The following is a 19,840-nucleotide window of genomic DNA, read 5'->3' as shown; positions in this document are numbered from 1 at the left end:
TCTAAAGGCATCAGGAAACAAAAATGAAGATAAAGATTATGGTTTGTATATTTTTGTCACCTTCAAAACTCATGCATTGAAATTTAATCTCCAACAATCATATGCAAGGGGCCAGTCAGAATTAGGTTCTTCATCTAAAAATAAAGGTATAATAACAACCACGTTCTCAATTTTGTCAAGGTTGAGGGAAGTGCTTCCTAGAGATCACTCACCCTCATCAAGCTCCAACTTTGAAAGTAGCTACCTTGCTTGAGCTGCAATTTTACTGAGACTCAAACTGAGGTTCCTGGCCTACCAAACTGTCCTGCTGTCATCACCTGGGGAGAGATGGCAAATGAGAGAACCACCGCCCCTCTAGGCCTCGGAAACAAGCGGAACCTAAGAGTCTGGGTGCTTCGAGAGCGGTACTTGGGAAGAATAGGCTCTGAAAACGGCCGTGGCCGACTTCCGGTAGCAGGGAGAAGCGCGTCTCTTTGAAACTACAACTCCCAATAGTCCTCGCGGTGTGTCCTGGTCGACTCTGGGGGGTGCGGCCGCCATTGTCCGCGGCCAAAGTAAGGCCTTATTCCGGACTGAAGGGCTACCGATGTCGTTGTCACGGAGAGCCTGGCAGGTCGTGGGAACGGCCACGGAGAAGCGGCGCCTGCGGCCAGGGCTGGCTCAGTGCCGGGGTGCAACGGGTACCTTCTCTTCTCTCGCCGACTCGGTGCCCCGATTGCCCTCGACCCTCCAGGTCCGGGGTCTGGGTGCGCTGTTTCTACAGACTGGGAAAGGCCGGCCCTAGTGGGCCGTGTAGGCCAGGCCTGGGACGTTGTCTCGGTGCAGGACAGAAGCCAGACGCTCAGTGCAGCAGCCCCGAGCCAGCTCAGCCGCAGTGCAATCAGGGCCAGTGGCCGCGAGCCAGGTAAGGCGGGAAGCTTGGTGAAACCAGCGCCTGGAGCGACCTGGTTGCGGAGGCCCTGAAGGAGAGCCAGGCTCTTAACCGGTCCTTTCCAAGCAAAGATCTGTAAAGGGCGTCAAACCAGACTTGGGAAAGGCTCAGGTTCTTTTAAATTTGAAGTGACAAGAGGGTGTGTGTGTGCTGTCCCGTTAGCGTGTGCGTGCATGGTTCTCGCAACTTGCTTCCCTTGAGTTGTGGGTGTGTGTGTGTAGGATTCTTACAACTTGCTTGCTTTGAGCTTTGACTCAAATCCTGGGGTATCTGAGTCTCTGTAAGTGTGCCAGTGCTTAGTACCAAACTTAGTACCAAGCGGTTGCGGACCTCACACAAAGACCCGGAATCCATGCATTTGTGGGGTCTGACTCTAAGACCTTTTTTTTTTTTTTTTTTTGTCTCTGACGCCACTACGGGAGGGATCGATGGGCTTGAGTCTGGAAGATCTTGCAGGTGGTGATGGTTGTTGTTTGGCTTTAACCTTTGCAGACGATCACACTTTATCCTAAAGTGTGTCTGTGTCTGTGATAACTATGTGTTTGGTATTGGGTATCTTCTTCAGTGGCTCTCTATCTTGGCTTTGAGACAGGGTCTCTTTCTGAACCAGGAAGCTTCTAATTCCACTCTACTCACTTGTCAGAAATTCCCAGGGATTCTCCTGTCTGCCTCCCCATTGCTGGTATTACTTGTGCTCCACTTACTGCACAATGTGTGTGTGTGCCTCCGCATGCGCGTGCGCGCGCATTTTTTTTAATCATGCTTCTTAGGGGTCTTGTCACCTTTGTGGATGGGTTCTCTTTGTTCTCGCTGGATTTTTTTTGTGAGACAGGACCAATTTTGCCCCTTTTTTGCTTTGTCTCTAGGCTGATACTTGCAGTGTTCCTGGGCAGGACCCTGTCTGGTTAATCCTCAGGAATGGCTGCCATCAACCCATGGCCCTCCTGGGGTGAGTCCAAATCTTGATTTTTTTTTTTTTTCTTTTTTCTCTGCACCTTTCCCTACAGGAGACTTACTGTAGGTCAGGGCTGAGAAAGGGCTGCCAGCTTTGGGAGATAATAGACGGTCTAGCTGTCTTGGTACAAAATTAGAACAGTTTAGTCGTTAAGAGGAAATGTATTCGTAAACAACAACGTAAGTTTTGTATATTTGATAGTCAGCTTCTGAAAAGGACCTCTATAAGATATTCTAGTAACTCATAGAACTCTTTTGAAGACAATATATACAGTCAAAACGTTTTTAGTTCTCTTGTGTTTTTCACCTTTAATACTGTATTTCACTTATTAATATTAATCTGTATTTTTAAAATAATGTTAATAATGATATGTGATAGTTTTATCTTTAAGTTTTCATCACCATAGACATCAAGGCAGTATCCTACTTAAAATTAAGAATTAGGTGATGATACATCTTATCAGAAACTTATTCAGCCATTCAGAGGGTTCTGTTTTTCATTGCCTTGTTGTTAGATCATAGTCTACAGTCTACAGGTGTCTCCTATGCAGATCCAGGTTATGTTGGATTGTTTTTTAGATGCCCTTGGATTCTGTGTGGGACTTTGCCATGCTCCTTTTTTTCTTGTGTTACATTTAGTCACTGTTTTGTACCACAGTCATCATCTGATCCTTCTCTCTATAGGTACCCTCATGGACCAGTCTTGGGGGATGGCAGCTGCTGAGCCTTCTATCTCCTGGGGTGAGTCAAGAACCTGTACCCTCAGCTGTGTTGGGTGCCATGTACTAACGTCTTCCCTCAGTGATCTGCCATAGCTGAGGTCAGAGCTGGTGACCCAGTGGTTCTTTAGAACAGGAGCTTGTAGTCCCGATCTCAATACAGAGCTGGAATAAAGAGGGGTCAGAAGAATATCTGTAGGGGTGATATGATGATGACATCTCTAGGACAGATAACACAAGAATTAGTGTCTAGATACTTAGGGCACAGACCAGAAAGTCTGTGAGGATTCACATGTCACCTTCTCCAAGACCCATCTCTTTCATCTATGGGGTAAAGACGTGGCTTTCTTCCTTACTGGTGATGGTAGGAGCAGCAGCAGGGCCTTGTACTTCTCATTCCCATAGGGTACATGATGAACTTCTGCCAGGAAATGGTGCCTCCATGACTTCTTTTTCTATTCACAGCTCTGTGTCCTCAGGATCCAGCATGGCACATGGAGGGAAGCCCTGAGAAGGACGGAAGGAAAGCAGGTGGGCTCCCAGTAGCCCAAGTCGAGGTGAGATGGAACTTCTGCTTTTCCTTGAAAGGTCACTGTGTTCCCGGGTTTTCCCCGACCGCCCTAGTTGATACTGTTCCTTAATTTACAGCAGCAAGAACATAGGTCAAGGAGTCAGCCAATTAGCGATTCCTGAACGCAGGTATGGCGATCCAGTCAGTTTTCCATGATACAGAGCTTTGCTGTCACCCTGCCTCTCCACAGAGCTGAGACACATCTCTGTCATGAGCTCTTCTGAGAGAGATGAATGAAAGCCATTTTTAGCTGGCAACCCTTACTCCTTCCCCCAAACCCCTTACTTACTCACATGTTCAGAATCAGATTCAGGCTGGATACTAATACACTCTATGCTTGCTCTGGGAACAAGAACAGGTGTAAGCCTTTACCTAGAGGACCTAACAGTCCACTTTCTAAGGTGGCACACTTGGGTAATGACACTTTACAATTAGCCTGGGTCTAGTCATGCTCTGACACAAGAAGCCTGAGATGTGGAGGGAAACCCTAAGCTCTGTTACAGCTCAGTCCACCGATGCCTTGAGAGATGAGACATAGTCTGCATAGAGGTCAGTAGGGGTTACAGAATTGTGAAGGGGAAGGTTACCTCGACTAATAAGCAAAGAGGTAAAAGCAATACATCAGGTGGGCACATCCTGGTAAGCAGGTGTCTGACCTGCCTGAAGCTCCACGGGTATGTTAAAGATCTGGGGTGAACTCTATGACTGGTATCTGCATTCAGGCTGATTTTAGTTAGGAGAGTCTAGGAAGAACCCAGGTGGGCCTGCACTCCTGTTGCCAACCTACGAACCTCAGAATTGTTGGCTTCACGAGGCACCATGATCCAGAATTTGTCTGGAAAGGTGTGTGCAGGGGAGAGGCTGTAAGAGGCAGGCTGGTGTCAAAGGCTTCAGTCTGATCAGGGTCTGGAAGCTGGAAGTAGATAGAGTAAGATCAGCAAGATCCACGGGGAGTCCAGCAGGGCTCTGGGAGTGTAAGAGCACCCCGGGTAACTCCTCAGAGAGCACAGGACAGGAGTGTTGGTATGGGAATACTGTCACTGCTCTCCCTCACATCTAGGTTCTTCATCAGATCCAGCCATTTGTCTTTTTTTCCTTTTAAAAACTGTAATAGCTTTATTGAGATAATATCTACAGACTAGAAAGTTGACCCTTTTAAGTCATACAGTTCATTGGTTTTTAATATAGCCACAAAATGGTGCTTCCAGCTTCTCATTCTAGACTATTTCTGTCTCCCCAAAAAGAACTCTTTATTCTTTATATCCCTTAGTAGTCACTCCCTTTCTTCCTTTTTCCAGTCCCTGAAAACCACTAGTCAATTTCCAACTCTATGGATTTGCCTGGTCTAGGTATTTAATTTAAATGGAATCATAACATATGACATTTTGAATCTGGCTTCTTCAACTTGGCATGTTTTAAGGGTTATTAATTTAAAATCATTTTGAAAATATATTTGTTTTTGTATGTGTGGGGGTGCACATGTGGAGATGGGACGGGGGTAGGGTGGTCTGAGGACAGCTTGAAGAGTTGGCTTTCTCCTTCATGTGTGTTCCAGACATTGAATTCAGAATTTAAATGCCAGGCTTAGAAGCAAGTGACTTTACTCACTGACACATCTTTCCAACCTATTATTTCTGAATTTTTAAATAAAAGATTTTTATTTATCTGTATGGGTATTTTGCCTGCATGTATGTCTGTACACTTCTAGAGCAACCAGTGCTTTTAACTGCTGAACAATCTCTCTAGCCACTTAAAATTTTCTGAGTGTGTGTGTGTATACCCAGGTACCCAAAGAGATGAGAAGGTATTGGGTCCTTTATAGGTAGAGTTAAATGTGTCTGTGAGCTGCCCAACATGAGTACTAGGATCAGAACATCGGTGCACATGATAGAATAGCAAGTGTGTTTAAATGCTAAACCTCCATGTGTCAGTTTATATTTTAAAATGCACTAGAGCAGTGGTTCTCAGCGTGTGGGTCAAGACCTCTTTGGAGGTCAAATGGCCCTTTCACAGAAGTTGCATATCAGATATTTACATTACAATTTATAACAGTAGCCAAATTACAATTACGAAGTAGCAACAAAAATACTTTTATGGTTGGGGGCCACCACAACATGAGGAACTGAACCACAGCATTAAGAAGGTTGAAATGACTGATACAGAGTTTCTTTTCATGACTCAGGCTCAGTTATCCACACCCCGCCCCCCCTCACCCCCCCTTCTCTCTTTCCAGTTTTGTCAATCTTAATGTTTCCAAATGGAAATTCTTTTTAAATATTAATAAAATTTGAATTTATTCTGCTTACTCTCTGCTATGAAAAGGAAAAAGTAGTTTGAATATTTAGGTCTTTTACTTGTAACTTAAAATAATGAAACAATAAAGTAAGATAACGTGAAATACCAAGATAAATGTTTTAAAGTAACATCTCTATTTAACTTTATGCCTTCCCTCACATTAAAAAAATAACAATAAAACCTCCTCCTCCAGTTTCAAAGCTGACAGGTGAACTGCATTGAAAGTGTGCTGTCATCACATGGCAGTACCACTGTCCCGGAAGCAGAAGGGCTGGATGGAGGGATACAGGGTGATGGTTATCTGGCTTCAGAACTTGAGTGGCTAAGGCTCACTGCTGTCACAATATGAACATCATTTTCACATCCTGTAACAAAACCATCAGCAGTAAAGGTAGGCTAGGAGGACTAGATGGGTCACTAGTCAGTCTCAGGAGAATATAAGTTAGCTATAATCAAATGCTGTGAAGAAACCTGACTAACCGTTGTGCTGTACTCTATGGTTAACCTGTGTGAGAGATTCTGAAAATGACTAGTTATTGCTGAGAAAAATAAAACAGTTAAAATAACAACACTTTGTAATGTCTGAAGAGTTGTGATTTCTGAGAACACAGTCCTGGCTCTCTTCCCAGGTCACTACTTTGGAATTTTCCCTGTTGGAAACTTGGACTTTAATTTTGAACTGTTCTTGTATTGGTTTCTTAAGATCCTCCTTAGCCTGGAACTTGTATTGAATTGGCATGGAACTCAGAAGAGATCTACTCTACTTCCCTCTGCCTCCCCAGTCCTGGGTCCAAGGCAGGCATTCGTCACCACAGCCAGCTAGAACTTCCCAATTAAGCAGGATTGTGAGGTACACAATGAGCCTGTTGTTCCTGTATGGCTCTCTCCAAGTTAATTGCTGAAATAAAGCATTCACCTGCTGGAAACATCAGAAGCTGCCATCTCAGCTGTATCTTGGAAATGTGTCAGTAAAAGTTTATCTAGTAGAACCCTAGATCCTGTTCTTTCAAGGAATAGTGAAAACAGTTTTAGTGATTATATCCCAGTTTGCTTAAAAAAATAACCAGGGAGCTTACCAAATCCGCAAATCCTCTCTATAATGATTCACCAAGGCTTTCTACATGACAGATTAGAGGCTTGGCTAACCTGAGTGTACTCATTATCCATTATGTGCAAAGACTGTTTTCTACAAAGATCTTGTGTTGAAATGCTAATAGTAGCCAGATATGATAGGACATGCTTATAATCTTAGCACTTTGGAGGCTAAGGCAGGAGAACCATGAGTTTGAGGTCCTGCCTTTAAAGTAAATAAATATAAGTAAATAAATAAGCAAGCTGGGGACTGGAGAGATGGCTCTGTGCTTAAGAGCACTTATTGTTCAGAGTACCTGAGTTTGGTTCCCAGCATCCATGATAGGTGGTTCACAACTACATGTGACTCTAGCTCCAGAGGATCTGATACCCTGCTCTGGATTTGACTAGCACCTTCACACAGTGCCATACATTCACACAGACACACATGTATAAATAAAAAAATAAATATTAGCCCCTAAAAACAACAACAAACAGAAAAGACTGACTAGTAAGATGGGCCAGCAGGCAGTATGCTTGCCAACTAACAGTCCTCGGTGGATGAAGAGAGCTGACTTCACAAGTGTCCCATGGCATATACCCACACAGGCACTAATATAAATTAAAAGTATAGCACCCAAAGCATATATAGAGAATTAATAATGAAAAAACTTATGAATGCCATAGGTTCCATGAAGGAGGAAACGTGGGGAGTTCAGACAGTTAGCAGCTTTACGAGCAGACAGCTAAGATGTAGTTCATCAGCCTTAGGCCCCATGGTTTAAGTGTGTGGCTAGTTTGTAAACATCCCAGGAATGCCTAGGTAAAGAAAGTCACAACATACATACAAAGTAATATATATACAAGGACATTTGCAAGAATTTGAGACATTTCTGCAAGTCATTCCACCATATGACTGGAAGATACAAGCCTGACTTGTGAGCATTACCTGTGCTCTGCAGTCTCGCCCCAGCACCTCAGGTAACTCGGAGCCCTTTATTTCTTCCCTGCTCTTGGTGATGAGGATGTCCTCCACAGAAACTGCTGCCTACTGCCATCCACTATCACTTTCAGCTGCTGGGTTTTTCATTTTTATTTGCAGACTAAAGGTATTTAATGGGCCTTTATCCCTGAGATGAGGCCTCCTTTGATTTTGTGGCCCCAACGTGGTGTAGTCACCTGGAGGGCTAACTGTCTTTACAGGCCTAGTTTGATATTTCTTTTTAAATTCTGGATATTTTTTGGCAAGCTCTGTAATTACAACAAAGTATAAAGAATAATTAAACCCTGTCTCTGAATAAACAGCTACTGTAGCCAGGTGTGACGGCATATGCCTTAAATAACAGGACTAGAGAGGCAGAGACAGTCAGACATCTATGTTCCAGGCCAGCCTGATTTGTATATCAAGCTCTAGGCCAGGCAGGGATGCATATAGAGACCCTGTCTCAAGAAACAAACCACAGAGGGAGGGGGACCTTCCCTGACAAATCCTGTAGTTAATTGTTTTACCATATTTGCTTTATTTTTCAGTCTTTACTTAGTCTTCAATCTGCTGGAGAAACTGAACACGGATGGATTCCTTGTATACAGAGTCCATTTTTATATGTAGAACTTTAGGCAATACAATCTCTTTACAAATCTACAAGTAGCTTTGAAGTTTTTTGTTTTTGTTTTATGTATATGGGTGTTGTACCTGCATGTTTGTCTTTGCTCCGAGTGCATACAATGCCTGTGGAATCCAGAAGAGGGCAGTGGATTACCTAAGACTGGAGTTACTGCTGGTTGTGAGCTGCCTGCTATGTGGGTGTTGGGAATTAAAACCAGTACTGGGCAACAGCAATCAATGCTCTTTACCCTGGAGCCATCTCTTCAGCTCTGTGTGTAGTTTTTTAAAAGCCTACTTTGATAAAGTTTGAGGTATGTTCTCATTGGTAGAAATAAACAGGTCAGGTTTGTTCTTTCTTACTCCCAAGAACTACCCTTCACCAAATTCCATTCTACCCATCCTTTATGGATGGGCTTCTAAATCTTCTACTGTTGTTCTCACTGCCCTTTCAGCCAAAGCTGTGCCAGTGTTCTGTTATCTCACGTTGTATATGTTTAACTGCTTGCTTATGTATGACCCTAGAAGCAGAATTTTACTGGGTCTTGGGATTTAGGGAGTTTTGTTGTTGTTGTTGCTAGTATCTCCATGCTGGTCTCCTATAACTGCAGCCACCTCCGTTCTGAAAGAAAATACCCATTTTCTTACATCTTTGCTCACACTTAACATCAGGTGGTGGTGGTGTTTTTAGTTGTGAGGTCAGAAAGGTGCTTGTAAATACATTACTTTACTTTGAATGTATTTGATTGCTAGTATGTATTTTTATATATTTTTTACCATCTGTTTCTTTCTCTTTACCTTGTGCTCCTTAACTCCCAGATAGTAGATTCAGCCAGCTCTCTATCTGGAGAGGTTTCAATACAAAACAGAACAGGATGCTACAGGACAAAAATTAGTTCAGTGAGGGAGTGAATAGAAAGAATTCTGTACTGGAAATAGATTCCTGGGCTCCTATCTCTGCCAAGACTATGACACACAAGGGGGATAATCAGACAGTATTAGTTATCTAAGAAACCCAATATTCAGTAGAAGAGTCCAAAAAGAATATAAAGATAAAGGATAGAACTACTTTAAGAAATAATGTAGAACTGGGTGGTGGTGGTATACACCTTTAATCCCACCACTTGGGAGGCAAAGGCAGGCAGATCTCTTGAGTTTGAAGCCAACCTAGTCTATAGAGTGAGTTCCAAGACAACCAAGGATACACAGAGAGACTCTATATTGAACACCAATAACACAGGGTATCATAAAAGATGCAAAATCCACCAGCCATAAACAAAGATACACTTAATAAAACACCAATAATCATTTTAACTTGCAAGAGAATAACTGATATCTTCATATATATGATCGTGTGTGTGTGTGTGCGCGCGTGCACAGGACATAGAAAGCATGTGGAAAAGGTGGTTGCTAGAAATCCGGGAGTTATGGAGGATGAGATAAAGAGAAAGAAACAAGGACTAGAAACTCCAGGGTGCTAAGCATGGCCTCTTAGCTTACCTACGAAAATTCATCGTGCTTACATTTTTACAATTCTTTGTCAATTTGTAGAAACAACAGGAAATTTGAAGGAAGCAGGTCTGGGGCAAACTTCAACAAGAAAAGTAGGGAAATGACTTTGTCACCAATGTTGGAGAGTATTTTATGAAGAGAGTATAGTATGTTCAACACTTTTAGGTGCTTTGTGTGGAAAAGGTGAAAGCGGAAAACCACATCCAGACTTAATAGTCTCAAAGCAGCAGGGTGAGACCTTGCTGAAAATACGATTCATCAGTGCATGTGCATTGTCCCCAGGTGCTTCAGTATAGGTCAGCAGCAGTGATGGGCTCCAGGGAGACTGAATGTGTCAGGGTGTCTGCAAGGGGTCAGTTTGGGGTTATGAGGCAGTCTTTGCAAAAGAATCAGGCGTTTGTGTTAAGTAGACCATCTTCGGAAGGTAAAGTAAATCCAGTTCTGTTGGGCAGAGTAAAAAAAAAAAAAAATGTGTATTGAATACTAGGTAGTGAGGGCTAGTTGACAGGTTGTTGATAAGATGTGATAAACAGACACAAAGGATGGGAAAAGTGGTATGGGAGGTAAGAAAAAAGACAGAAGCTGTGGAGGGGAGTCAGAGGACCCCAAGAGTGCATCTGATGCATTCATGATACACATTTGAGCCCAGCATGTTTGTCTAAGGGTTGATTCTATATCCGTGATTGATGTAACCAGGGAGCCACATTCTAGTCAGTTATTTGGACCTTGAAAATAGAAAGGTCTAATGTGCAAATAGATGCACGGTTTGTGGCCTACCACCCATACACTGTACCTGTAACAGTAACACCTCATGTTCCACTCTAAACATGGCCAGACACCAAGTCTCACATTGACTTCTTAGAAGTATAAAGATAGAATCATTGCAGAAATCAGACACATTAGATTGGTGTTCATCTTCTCTAGTTTTCTAGGTTCCATTTTCCTTTTCCCCTTTTGATTTTGTTTTTCTTTGCTTAGAAACAAGTTCTTACAGGGTTGTGTAGACAGACTTCAAACTCAGATCGTTCTACATTGATGTTCTGAGTCCCTGAGTTATAGACCTGTCCCATGCCTGGTTTCTATTTTTACTTTTGGCACCATGTTGCAAAGGCTTATATTGAACCTGGTAACTCAGCTCATACCTTCTTGCTTCAGTCCCTGATGAGTAACTGGGATTACAGGTGGATGCTTCTATGCTAGCCAGTTTCATTTTTTTTTTTCTAACTCAGCTGTTTTTGATCACTGCTGTTACAAATACCCTCAGCCCAGGTTGCTCTGGGCCATCTTGCTCATACTTAGTTCTAGTCCTTTGATGGAAGTGACCAGTGAGGAAACTTTCTCCTGTGATCAGGATGGCAGATTCCAGATCACCTTCCAGGTCCCAGGTCCACATACAGGAACAAAGGTTTTTTTTTTTTCTATCACAAGCTCTCTGGGCCATAGGCACCCTCTTTCTACTTTGGTCTCAGATGTTATTCATGTATTGAGAGGACAGGGCATTGTCAAGGTGGGTAGAATTTCTGTTCATAGTGGCCATTATTATCAGAACTAGTTTCTAATAAATAAACTGGGAAATACATTAAAGATCCTCTGTGTCTCTTAACTGCCTCCAGGTTTCTCTTTTTGACTCATGATGTTTAATTAATGTTGTGTGTGCATAATCCCCTTTAGATTTTGAGATGTCTTGATGAATACACTTTTTGCTGTGCTACTCAGTTAAACTTGACACATAACAGCTAGAATCTTTTATTTTAAAAAAAAATGAGACAGGTCTCTCTTTATATAGACCAGGCTGTCCTGGAACTCACTATGTAGTCCAGACTGGTCTCAGACTTACAGAGATCCACCTACCTCTGCCTTCCAAGTGCTTTGATTAAAGTAAATCACCACACCTGGCTAGATTTTTGATACCTTCTAGTGTGTCCTTTACATCCTGTCTCCTCTCCTCAAAGGCTATCAGCCTCATTCTATCCCTACAAAATTTGGAAAGGTTTGCCTCTGGCTGAGAAGGATCATATATGCTCTTTCAGGAACCAGTGACTTTCAAAGATGTGGCTGTGGCCTTTACCCAAGAAGAATGGGGACAGCTAGACCTTGTTCAGCGGACTCTGTACCGTGATGTGATGCTGGAGACCTATGGACACCTACTTTCTGTGGGTAAGGTGGAAACTGACAAAGCCATTTCCTCCACAGTGTCTTCAGCTATTCTGTGAAAGAAGTATGTTGTATCTCTGAGGGGCTAAGATTATCTTGAACTTTGAAATTCAGGGATGAAATTCCTAATGTTTATGAAAATATGAAAGGAGAAGGCTGTGTATATTCTGCATGAAGAGTCACACTAAGACTAGGCAAGGGAAGATTTCTTTGGCAACTCCAAAACTTTCTCACCAAAGTCACATGTCTTTCCTCCATATGTAGGGAATGAGATTGCTAAGCCTGAAGTCATCTCCCTATTGGAACAAGGAGAAGAGCCATGGTCAGTGGAGCAAGGATATCCTAAAAGCAGTTGTCCAGGTGAGGTGATGCCCCAGGCATAAATGAGGAACTTGACCTCAAAGCTCTCCTTTTTGAGAAATGGGCTAAAGGCAGAGAAGTTATTTTCTGATACATTCAGAATTCCCTGGAGGGTGTTTTCAACTTCATGTTTCCTTTCCATCTACTACTGATTAAGAGCAGAGCCTCTCATAAAACTACATTGTATCCTAAGTCATTCCCCCAACCCCGCACCACACACACACACACTTTTCTGTCTGCTTTGTGGTTGTTCATATTTCCTGTAACTTCCCTAAGGTAAGGTCTCAGTTATTTACCTATGTAAAAATACATTTTTAAATTTCTAAACTGTAGTCTATGGCTTTAAAGACTTATTTACAAAAAATAGTTTTTGAATATAGACTGTTTTCTCATGGTTTAAAAAAGTCAAAGCGACATAAAATGTGTGTTGAAATCTCACATCCACTCACTGCTCTGTACCACATTGCCACTCACTGGTGCTTCACGGTGTACCGGTCACCACTTCTCTTTTACCTTGCAATTGCTTGTTTTGTTACTGCCTTATTGTTGTGCTGAGGATTACACTTAACATCCCTATAATATTCTCATTTGGATTAATACTAATTTAACCTCATTACTATTCAAAAACTTTGCTTTTGTATGGCTTGTTCTCTTTTACACATTTATGCATTGAATGTTATCAGTACACATTTGTAACATGACATTTTTACCTTTGTAATTTTCGGTTGTTAGAATTCTTAAAATTTTAAATTATATTTATTTGTGTAGGGTGGGCGGTCGGGTAGGGGTAAGTGGGTACCCGTATGGAGGGCAGAAAATGACTTGTAGGAGTCAGTTTTCTCCCTCCATCATATCAGTGTTTCAGGTTGTCAAGACTGGTAGATCACTTAGCCCTGGCCAGTGTTGTCTTATCTCTAAAATCAGATAAAGCAGTCTTATTCGCTGGGTAATTTCACTGGGTGTGCTGGTACATGCCTTTAATTCTGAGCACTTGGGAGGCAGAGGCAGGTGAATCTCTGTGAGTTCAAGGCTAACCTGGTCTACATATTGAGTTGCAGGACAGGCAAGGCTACATAGAGACCCTGTCCGCAAAAACAGAAAAAAATATGATTTCGTTAGTAGTGTTATTGAGTTGTTTTCTAGTGATTTTCCATATCAGCCTAAAGAAATTCTTTTAGCATTTTTCTTTTAATTTTTTGTTTGTTTATGTGTGTGCATGAGCACACAAGTTAGTGCAGGTGCCTAAACTTATAGGAAGCTTTATGCTATCTGACTTAAAATCTGGAAACTGAACTCGAGTCCTCAGAAATATTTTCTTAACTGCTGAGCCATTTCTTCAGCTCCTGTTAGCATTACTTACTTGCTTGCTTAAAAATATTTTAATTTTTTATGGGTATGTGTGTGTGCCTGATGTATATGTATTGCCAGAGACCACAGAGGTCAGAACAGGGCATTAGATTCTCTGGAACTGTAGTTATAGATTGTTGTTAGCTAGGAATTGAACTGAGGTCTTCTGCAAGAGGATAGCCCCAGCAGCTGTTAGCATTTCTTGTGGGACAGGTTTGTTAGGAACAAATTCCAAGGTTTTATCTGGGAATCATTTGATAGTATTAATGGGTATAGAGTTCGTAGTTGGTGGAGTTTTTATTTTAGCTTCCATAGTTTCTGATGAGTAATATTATTATTACTTGTAATATTAAGGATTGTCTGTGTAAAGAGTTGCTCAATTTTTTTTTTTTTTTTTTTTTTTTTTTTGCTTCCTAGATTCTCTTTTTGGGTTTCAACAGTTTAAATAATTAAACATGTGACCTTCTGGGTTATCACTCTTAAAGCCTCTATGATCATGTTGTAACTCAGGTTTTTTCTTTTTCTCTTTTTGCTTATTCTATTGTTGGTCTCACTGGTATCTACCTCAACTTCCTGCCAGAAATTGTTAAAACCTTGTGTTTCCTTTATTTGTTAAGTCAAAGACCAGCCTTTGTTGTGGGTCTTCAGAGAACCCCAGACAGTTAATGGTTGTTCTGAATTGTTGACTCCTAGAATTATAAGATAATAAATCTGGGTTACTGTAAGTCACTAAGTATGTGGTAACTTATTATAATAGTAGGAAGTTAGTACAGATTCTATGGATTATTGATCTGATACTCCACTTATAATGAAACATTGCTGGTTACACACATGCAAAATTTGGCGTGCATTTTGCTGAATGACTAACATTCAGACAACACAAAGTCTATTTAGATTTAGTGGTAGAGCTAGTATTTAAATACACATGGTTATCTTCAACTCACATGAGTATTTTCCCATACTGTGCTGCTTTTCTAATCTGTCCCTTATACCAGTGCTCTAAAAATGATTTTGTAGTGGTCATAGGAATTGCTTCTTTAGAAGAATCTCTAAACTGTGATGATATTTCCCTCTGTCTTATGTGTTTAAATCTTGACTGGATTCTAGAATGACAAATAACACCCTGGTTTGAAATCTTTTGGTGATACTTTATCATACACACACACATACATACATACATACAGAGAGAGAGAGAGAGAGAGATTATAATACAGAAGTAAATTATAACTCTATTTAATGACTTAAACATTACTTTCCAAAAGCCTGCATGCTTATTCCTTAAGCCCTTCCTTTCTTCCCTTCCCTCCTCTCCCTTCATCCTTTCACCCCTACACTCTCTCCTTTGTTCATTGTGCATTCCTTCCTTCTCTCCTTTCTTTCTATTAGTATTCACTGGGTCTTTTTGTCAGAGGCATCCACTGCTACCCTGTTGATAACACTAGGATGACTTATAGGACTTGAAATTCATTACCATCAGGATAATGGTTTATTACACAAAAGAATATAAAGCAATATCCGTAGGGTCCAGAAGAAGCCAAACAGAAATTGTGATGATCTGTGAAGTTGTCTACTACGAAACATGGTTGAGCTTATTAAGTCAGAATCCATTGTGCTTATTGGAGATTGATCATGTAGGCAGTAATACTTATACAGCTGAGAATACACATACTCCAGATCTTTAGAAAGAAAGCACATCTTCACTAGAAATGTCATTAATTATAAGCTATCTAGAGAAACTGGCATATCTGCTTCAAGGCTGTGAACATGAAAAGCTATTATATTTACAGCATTTCATTTCATACTCTCGATTCTTAGTGGTTAAGTAAGGATGAGTCATGAAGCAAACCAGTTTAGTAATGTGCATGGTTTGAGTAGCTCAGTTCTGCATAGCTAACTTTTTTCTGTAAAACCTTCTTTTCATGTGAAAGTACTCCTCATTGGTTTTATTAGTGTCATGATATGCTTTCTTTTATATTCAGCTATTGTTTACTTTCACTATTTCTCTGGCTTTTATGTCTGGACTTGAAAATGAAATATACTTTAGCCTTTTCCATAGTATGAATAATAAATCTCACCAGTGCATCCTGAGGTCTTTTGCACTTACAGTCCTCCCTTCTGTTTCAGAGTGGATGAGAAATACTGAAAGCAAAGCATTGATTCCAGCACAGAGTGTTTTTGAGGAAGAACAATCCAGCAATGGAATGATGTTAGAAAGATACATATGGGATAATCCTTGGCTCTCCAGGCTAGGAGTTCTGGGATATGGAGACCAATTAGAAATGTATCACATGAACCAGAGCACAGGTATGAGGCAAATGGTCTTTATGCAAAAACAAGTACTTTCTCAACGAGGTTCTGAATTCTGTGAACTTGGCACAGAGTACAGCCAAAGCTTAAACTTAATTCCGTCTCAGAGAGTTTCTCAATTAGAACATTTCTACAAACCTGATACACATCTTGAAAGTTGGAGCTGTAATTCAGCCATAATGTATGCAGATAAGGTTACCTGTGAAAATAGTGATTATAATAAAGCCTTTTGCCAGTCTATTCAGCCTGTATACCCTGCAAAAATGCAAACTGGAGATAATCTGTTCAAATGTACTGATGCTGTGAAGTCTTTCAATCATATTATACAGTTTGGTGATCATAAAGCAGTACATACAGGAGAAAAACTCTATGGATATAAGGAATACCATCAAATCTTTAACCAGAGCCCATCACTTAGTGAATACCCAAAACTTCAAATTGGAGGAAACCAGTATGAGAAATATAAGGAATATGAGAATATCTTTTATTTCTCATCTTTTATGGAACATCAAAAAATTGGCAGTGTAGAAAAAACATATAAATACAATGAATGGGAGAAAGTCTTTGGTTACGACTCATTACTTACTCAACATACAAGCACATACACTGCAGAGAAACCCTATGAATTCAACAAATGTGGAACATCTTTTATCTGGAGCTCTTACCTTATTCAGCATAAGAAAACTCATCCTGGAGAGAAACCCTATGAATGTGATAAATGTGGAAAAGTTTTTAGGAATCGTTCAGCCCTTACTAAGCATGAACGGACACACACTGGAGTAAAACCCTATGAATGTAACAAATGTGGGAAAGCCTTCAGTTGGAATTCTCATCTTATTGTACACACAAGAATCCATACAGGAGAAAAACCTTATGTATGTAATGAATGTGGAAAATCTTTCAACTGGAACTCCCATCTTATTGGACATCAGAGAACTCATACTGGAGAAAAACCTTTTGAGTGTACTGAATGTGGCAAGTCTTTTAGCTGGAGTTCCCATCTCATTGCCCACATGCGGATGCATACTGGAGAGAAACCCTTTAAATGTGATGAATGTGAAAAAGCTTTTAGGGATTATTCAGCCCTTAGTAAACATGAAAGAACTCACTCTGGAGCAAAACCATATAAATGTACTGAGTGTGGAAAGTCCTTCAGCTGGAGCTCCCATCTTATTGCTCACCAGAGAACTCACACGGGAGAGAAACCTTATAACTGTCAAGAATGTGGCAAAGCTTTCAGAGAGCGTTCAGCCCTTACAAAACATGAAATTATCCATTCTGGAATTAAGCCCTATGAATGTAATAAATGTGGAAAATCCTGTAGCCAGATGGCTCATCTTGTTAGGCATCAAAGGACTCATACTGGAGAAAAGCCCTATGAGTGCAATAAATGTGGAAAATCCTTCAGTCAGAGCTGTCACCTTGTTGCTCATCGGAGAATTCACACTGGTGAGAAACCGTATAAATGTAATCAATGTGAACGATCCTTTAATTGTAGCTCTCACCTAATTGCACACCGGAGAACTCATACTGGAGAGAAACCGTACAGGTGTAATGAGTGTGGGAAGGCATTTAATGAGAGTTCTTCCCTTATTGTACACTTGAGAAACCATACCGGAGAGAAACCCTACAAATGTAATCATTGTGAAAAAGCTTTCTGTAAGAATTCTTCCCTGATTATTCATCAGAGAATGCATAGTGGAGAGAAACGCTTTATATGCAATCAGTGTGGAAGAGCTTTTAGTGGTCATTCGGCCTTACTTCAACATCAGAAAAACCATAGTGAAGAAAAACTGTAACTGAATTGGCAAAGACTTTTGGGGCAGAAAACCCTATAAGTATAACCAAGAGGAAAGTTTTTCACTAAGAATTTAGTTAAATTGTCTTTACTATACAGCAGGATATCTCTTTAGAAGAAACTTTATGAGGTTATAAATGAAAAAACTAGAGAAAAACCTTTCAGCAGTTATGTAGCCTGTATTCAATGGTAGGAAATTACAGGAAAAAAATAGTTCTAAGCTTCTTATGTGGTCCACAAGGACTCCATATTTGAGGAACATGATTAGGTGAATAAAGTATTCTAGCAAAAGCTCTAATCTGTAGATCAAAATGTAGAAGTTTGTGCATTATTAAGAGGAAAGTCTTGTGCCAAGAATAGATTAACTGGAAAGATACTACCTGGAATATTAGATGGAAAGCTTCACATTAGCATTTTGTGCATAATGATAGAAACAGATTCTGATAATACAAGGGGAGGGTCTAGGTTCTCTTTAAGTGATAGAATATGGAATACTAAGTCTGAATTTATGAAAAAAAAAACTAGTGTAGTACTGAGTGGGGCATTCACTGTTGATCAAGGTTAACCTCTTTAGAAAAGATTAGTGAAGGAGATCCCGAATGATAGAAGATAGAAAGACTCTTGCCTAGAAATATGAGACTGAGTTTTGAAACAGAAACCAATACTCAATAATGTAGTGTCAGTGTCCGTTTGGTACGTATCAGTGAATTATTGGACAGTTAGCTTATAACTTATAGGCAGTCACTATAAATTATAATTGTGGGCACTAGCAATATACATAACAGAAGAAACAACAATAAGGATACAATTATATATAAACACCTACTATAACATCCATGTGTGTTTGGATAAAGACCTCTTAGAACCATGGAGAAATTAACTCAGTTAATTCAAGATTTTGTTTTTTTTTTTTTTTTAAGTTTAGTTTTAGTTTTTGTTTTACAAATACATAAGCACCATGTATTAGGCCTCCTCTTAAATGTTTTTTAAAAAATATTAACTTGTTCAATTCCCTTAACTCTATGAAGTAGGCATTATTTCTACCCCCAGGTTTTCAAATGGATTAACAGAAGCAGAGGTGTTGAGTAAACGTATCCAAGAGACACATCTAGTAGGGAGTTCAGTTTTAAGATAGTTTGGCTCCAGAGTTTGTGTTTTTAACCACTGTGTTTTCTCACTTTTGTTCAGTGTTTTGATAATATTTGATAATAAAATTCAAGAAAATCCTAACTAATGGAAACCTGGTTACCTAATTCCTATATCCTGAAGGATTTCTACTATGTAAACCACATTCTCTTTGGAATATGAACAGCTCTGAGAAGGACATGGAAACCACTGTGTTTTATGGGTTCTGGGTTTAAGGGTTACAGACAGCCGGGCAGTGCGAACTTGAGCAAGTGTAAGGACTTTTCCCACGGGGGTTCAGAGGTGCCCCTGATAAAGCAGAGGCAAGGGTGTTTGTTCTTTGACTGTTGGAAACTAGTGTCCATTGGCACACCAATCTTCAAGGTACCCTCTGAGTTCATTATTAGCCTTTTCTCTACATGAAGTGATTGCTCGATGGGAGGGAAGATTCAGGAAGAGAGTCCTGCTGAGTTCATCATCAACAGTAAGGAAGTTTCTTTTCAGGAGAAAAGGAACAAAAGGGAATCATGGACTCAGGCAATGATTGTTTCTAGATATACAGGTATTAAGAAGAAATTTGGGGCACATAAGATTCATATAACCTTTTAGAGTCCTGGACCTCCCACAACACACGCACACACACAAACACACACACACACACTGTGGTAAAAGTTGGTAGCATACTAGTGTTAAGATACTATGTTCACTGCTGACTCTTAGAGCTTCAGGTAACTTAGGATATAACATTTAGTGCCTGCCTTTGCAGGGTCTAATAGTCACTTAATAAATGTTATGGCAAAAAGTATTTGATGACTTTTTATTGTGATTTTTGCAAAGACTCCTGGATAAAATACTAATATGACCTCTATAAAAGAGTGAAAAGATGTATTCAGAATCACTCTGCCAAAATGATATGGATCTTGCATTTTAATACCCCAAACAAGCCCCATTTCTTAGATTTATAGACTTCTGAGGAATTCCATACATCATATGCAATATTCCATAAATACTCTGGCATCTTATTTTATAGCCTTATTATCAAGCAATAGTATCTCTTAAAAAGGTTTCTAAAAGGACCTTCCATGAAGTCAAA

At 40.3% G+C, this 19,840-nt stretch overlaps 1 protein-coding gene across 1 annotated transcript; it reads left to right on the top strand.

Moving 5' to 3' along the window:
• Positions 1 to 238: 238 nt before the first annotated feature.
• Positions 239 to 19,525, top strand: Znf606 (zinc finger protein 606). Its single transcript, XM_021165967.2, has 7 exons — positions 239 to 904; positions 1,798 to 1,880; positions 2,570 to 2,626; positions 3,070 to 3,161; positions 11,687 to 11,813; positions 12,075 to 12,170; positions 15,642 to 19,525. The coding sequence occupies exons 2-7, from the start codon at positions 1,850 to 1,852 to the stop codon at positions 17,621 to 17,623; spliced, it is 2,385 nt and encodes a 794-aa protein (XP_021021626.1). The 5' UTR covers positions 239 to 904; positions 1,798 to 1,849; the 3' UTR covers positions 17,624 to 19,525.
• Positions 19,526 to 19,840: the final 315 nt, after the last annotated feature.

This window comes from Mus caroli, unplaced genomic scaffold, assembly GCF_978045245.1.
Source record: "Mus caroli unplaced genomic scaffold, Mus_caroli_1 scaffold_8, whole genome shotgun sequence".
Classification (NCBI taxonomy): Eukaryota; Metazoa; Chordata; class Mammalia; order Rodentia; family Muridae; genus Mus; species Mus caroli.
This window is presented reverse-complemented; position numbering and strand designations above follow the sequence as displayed.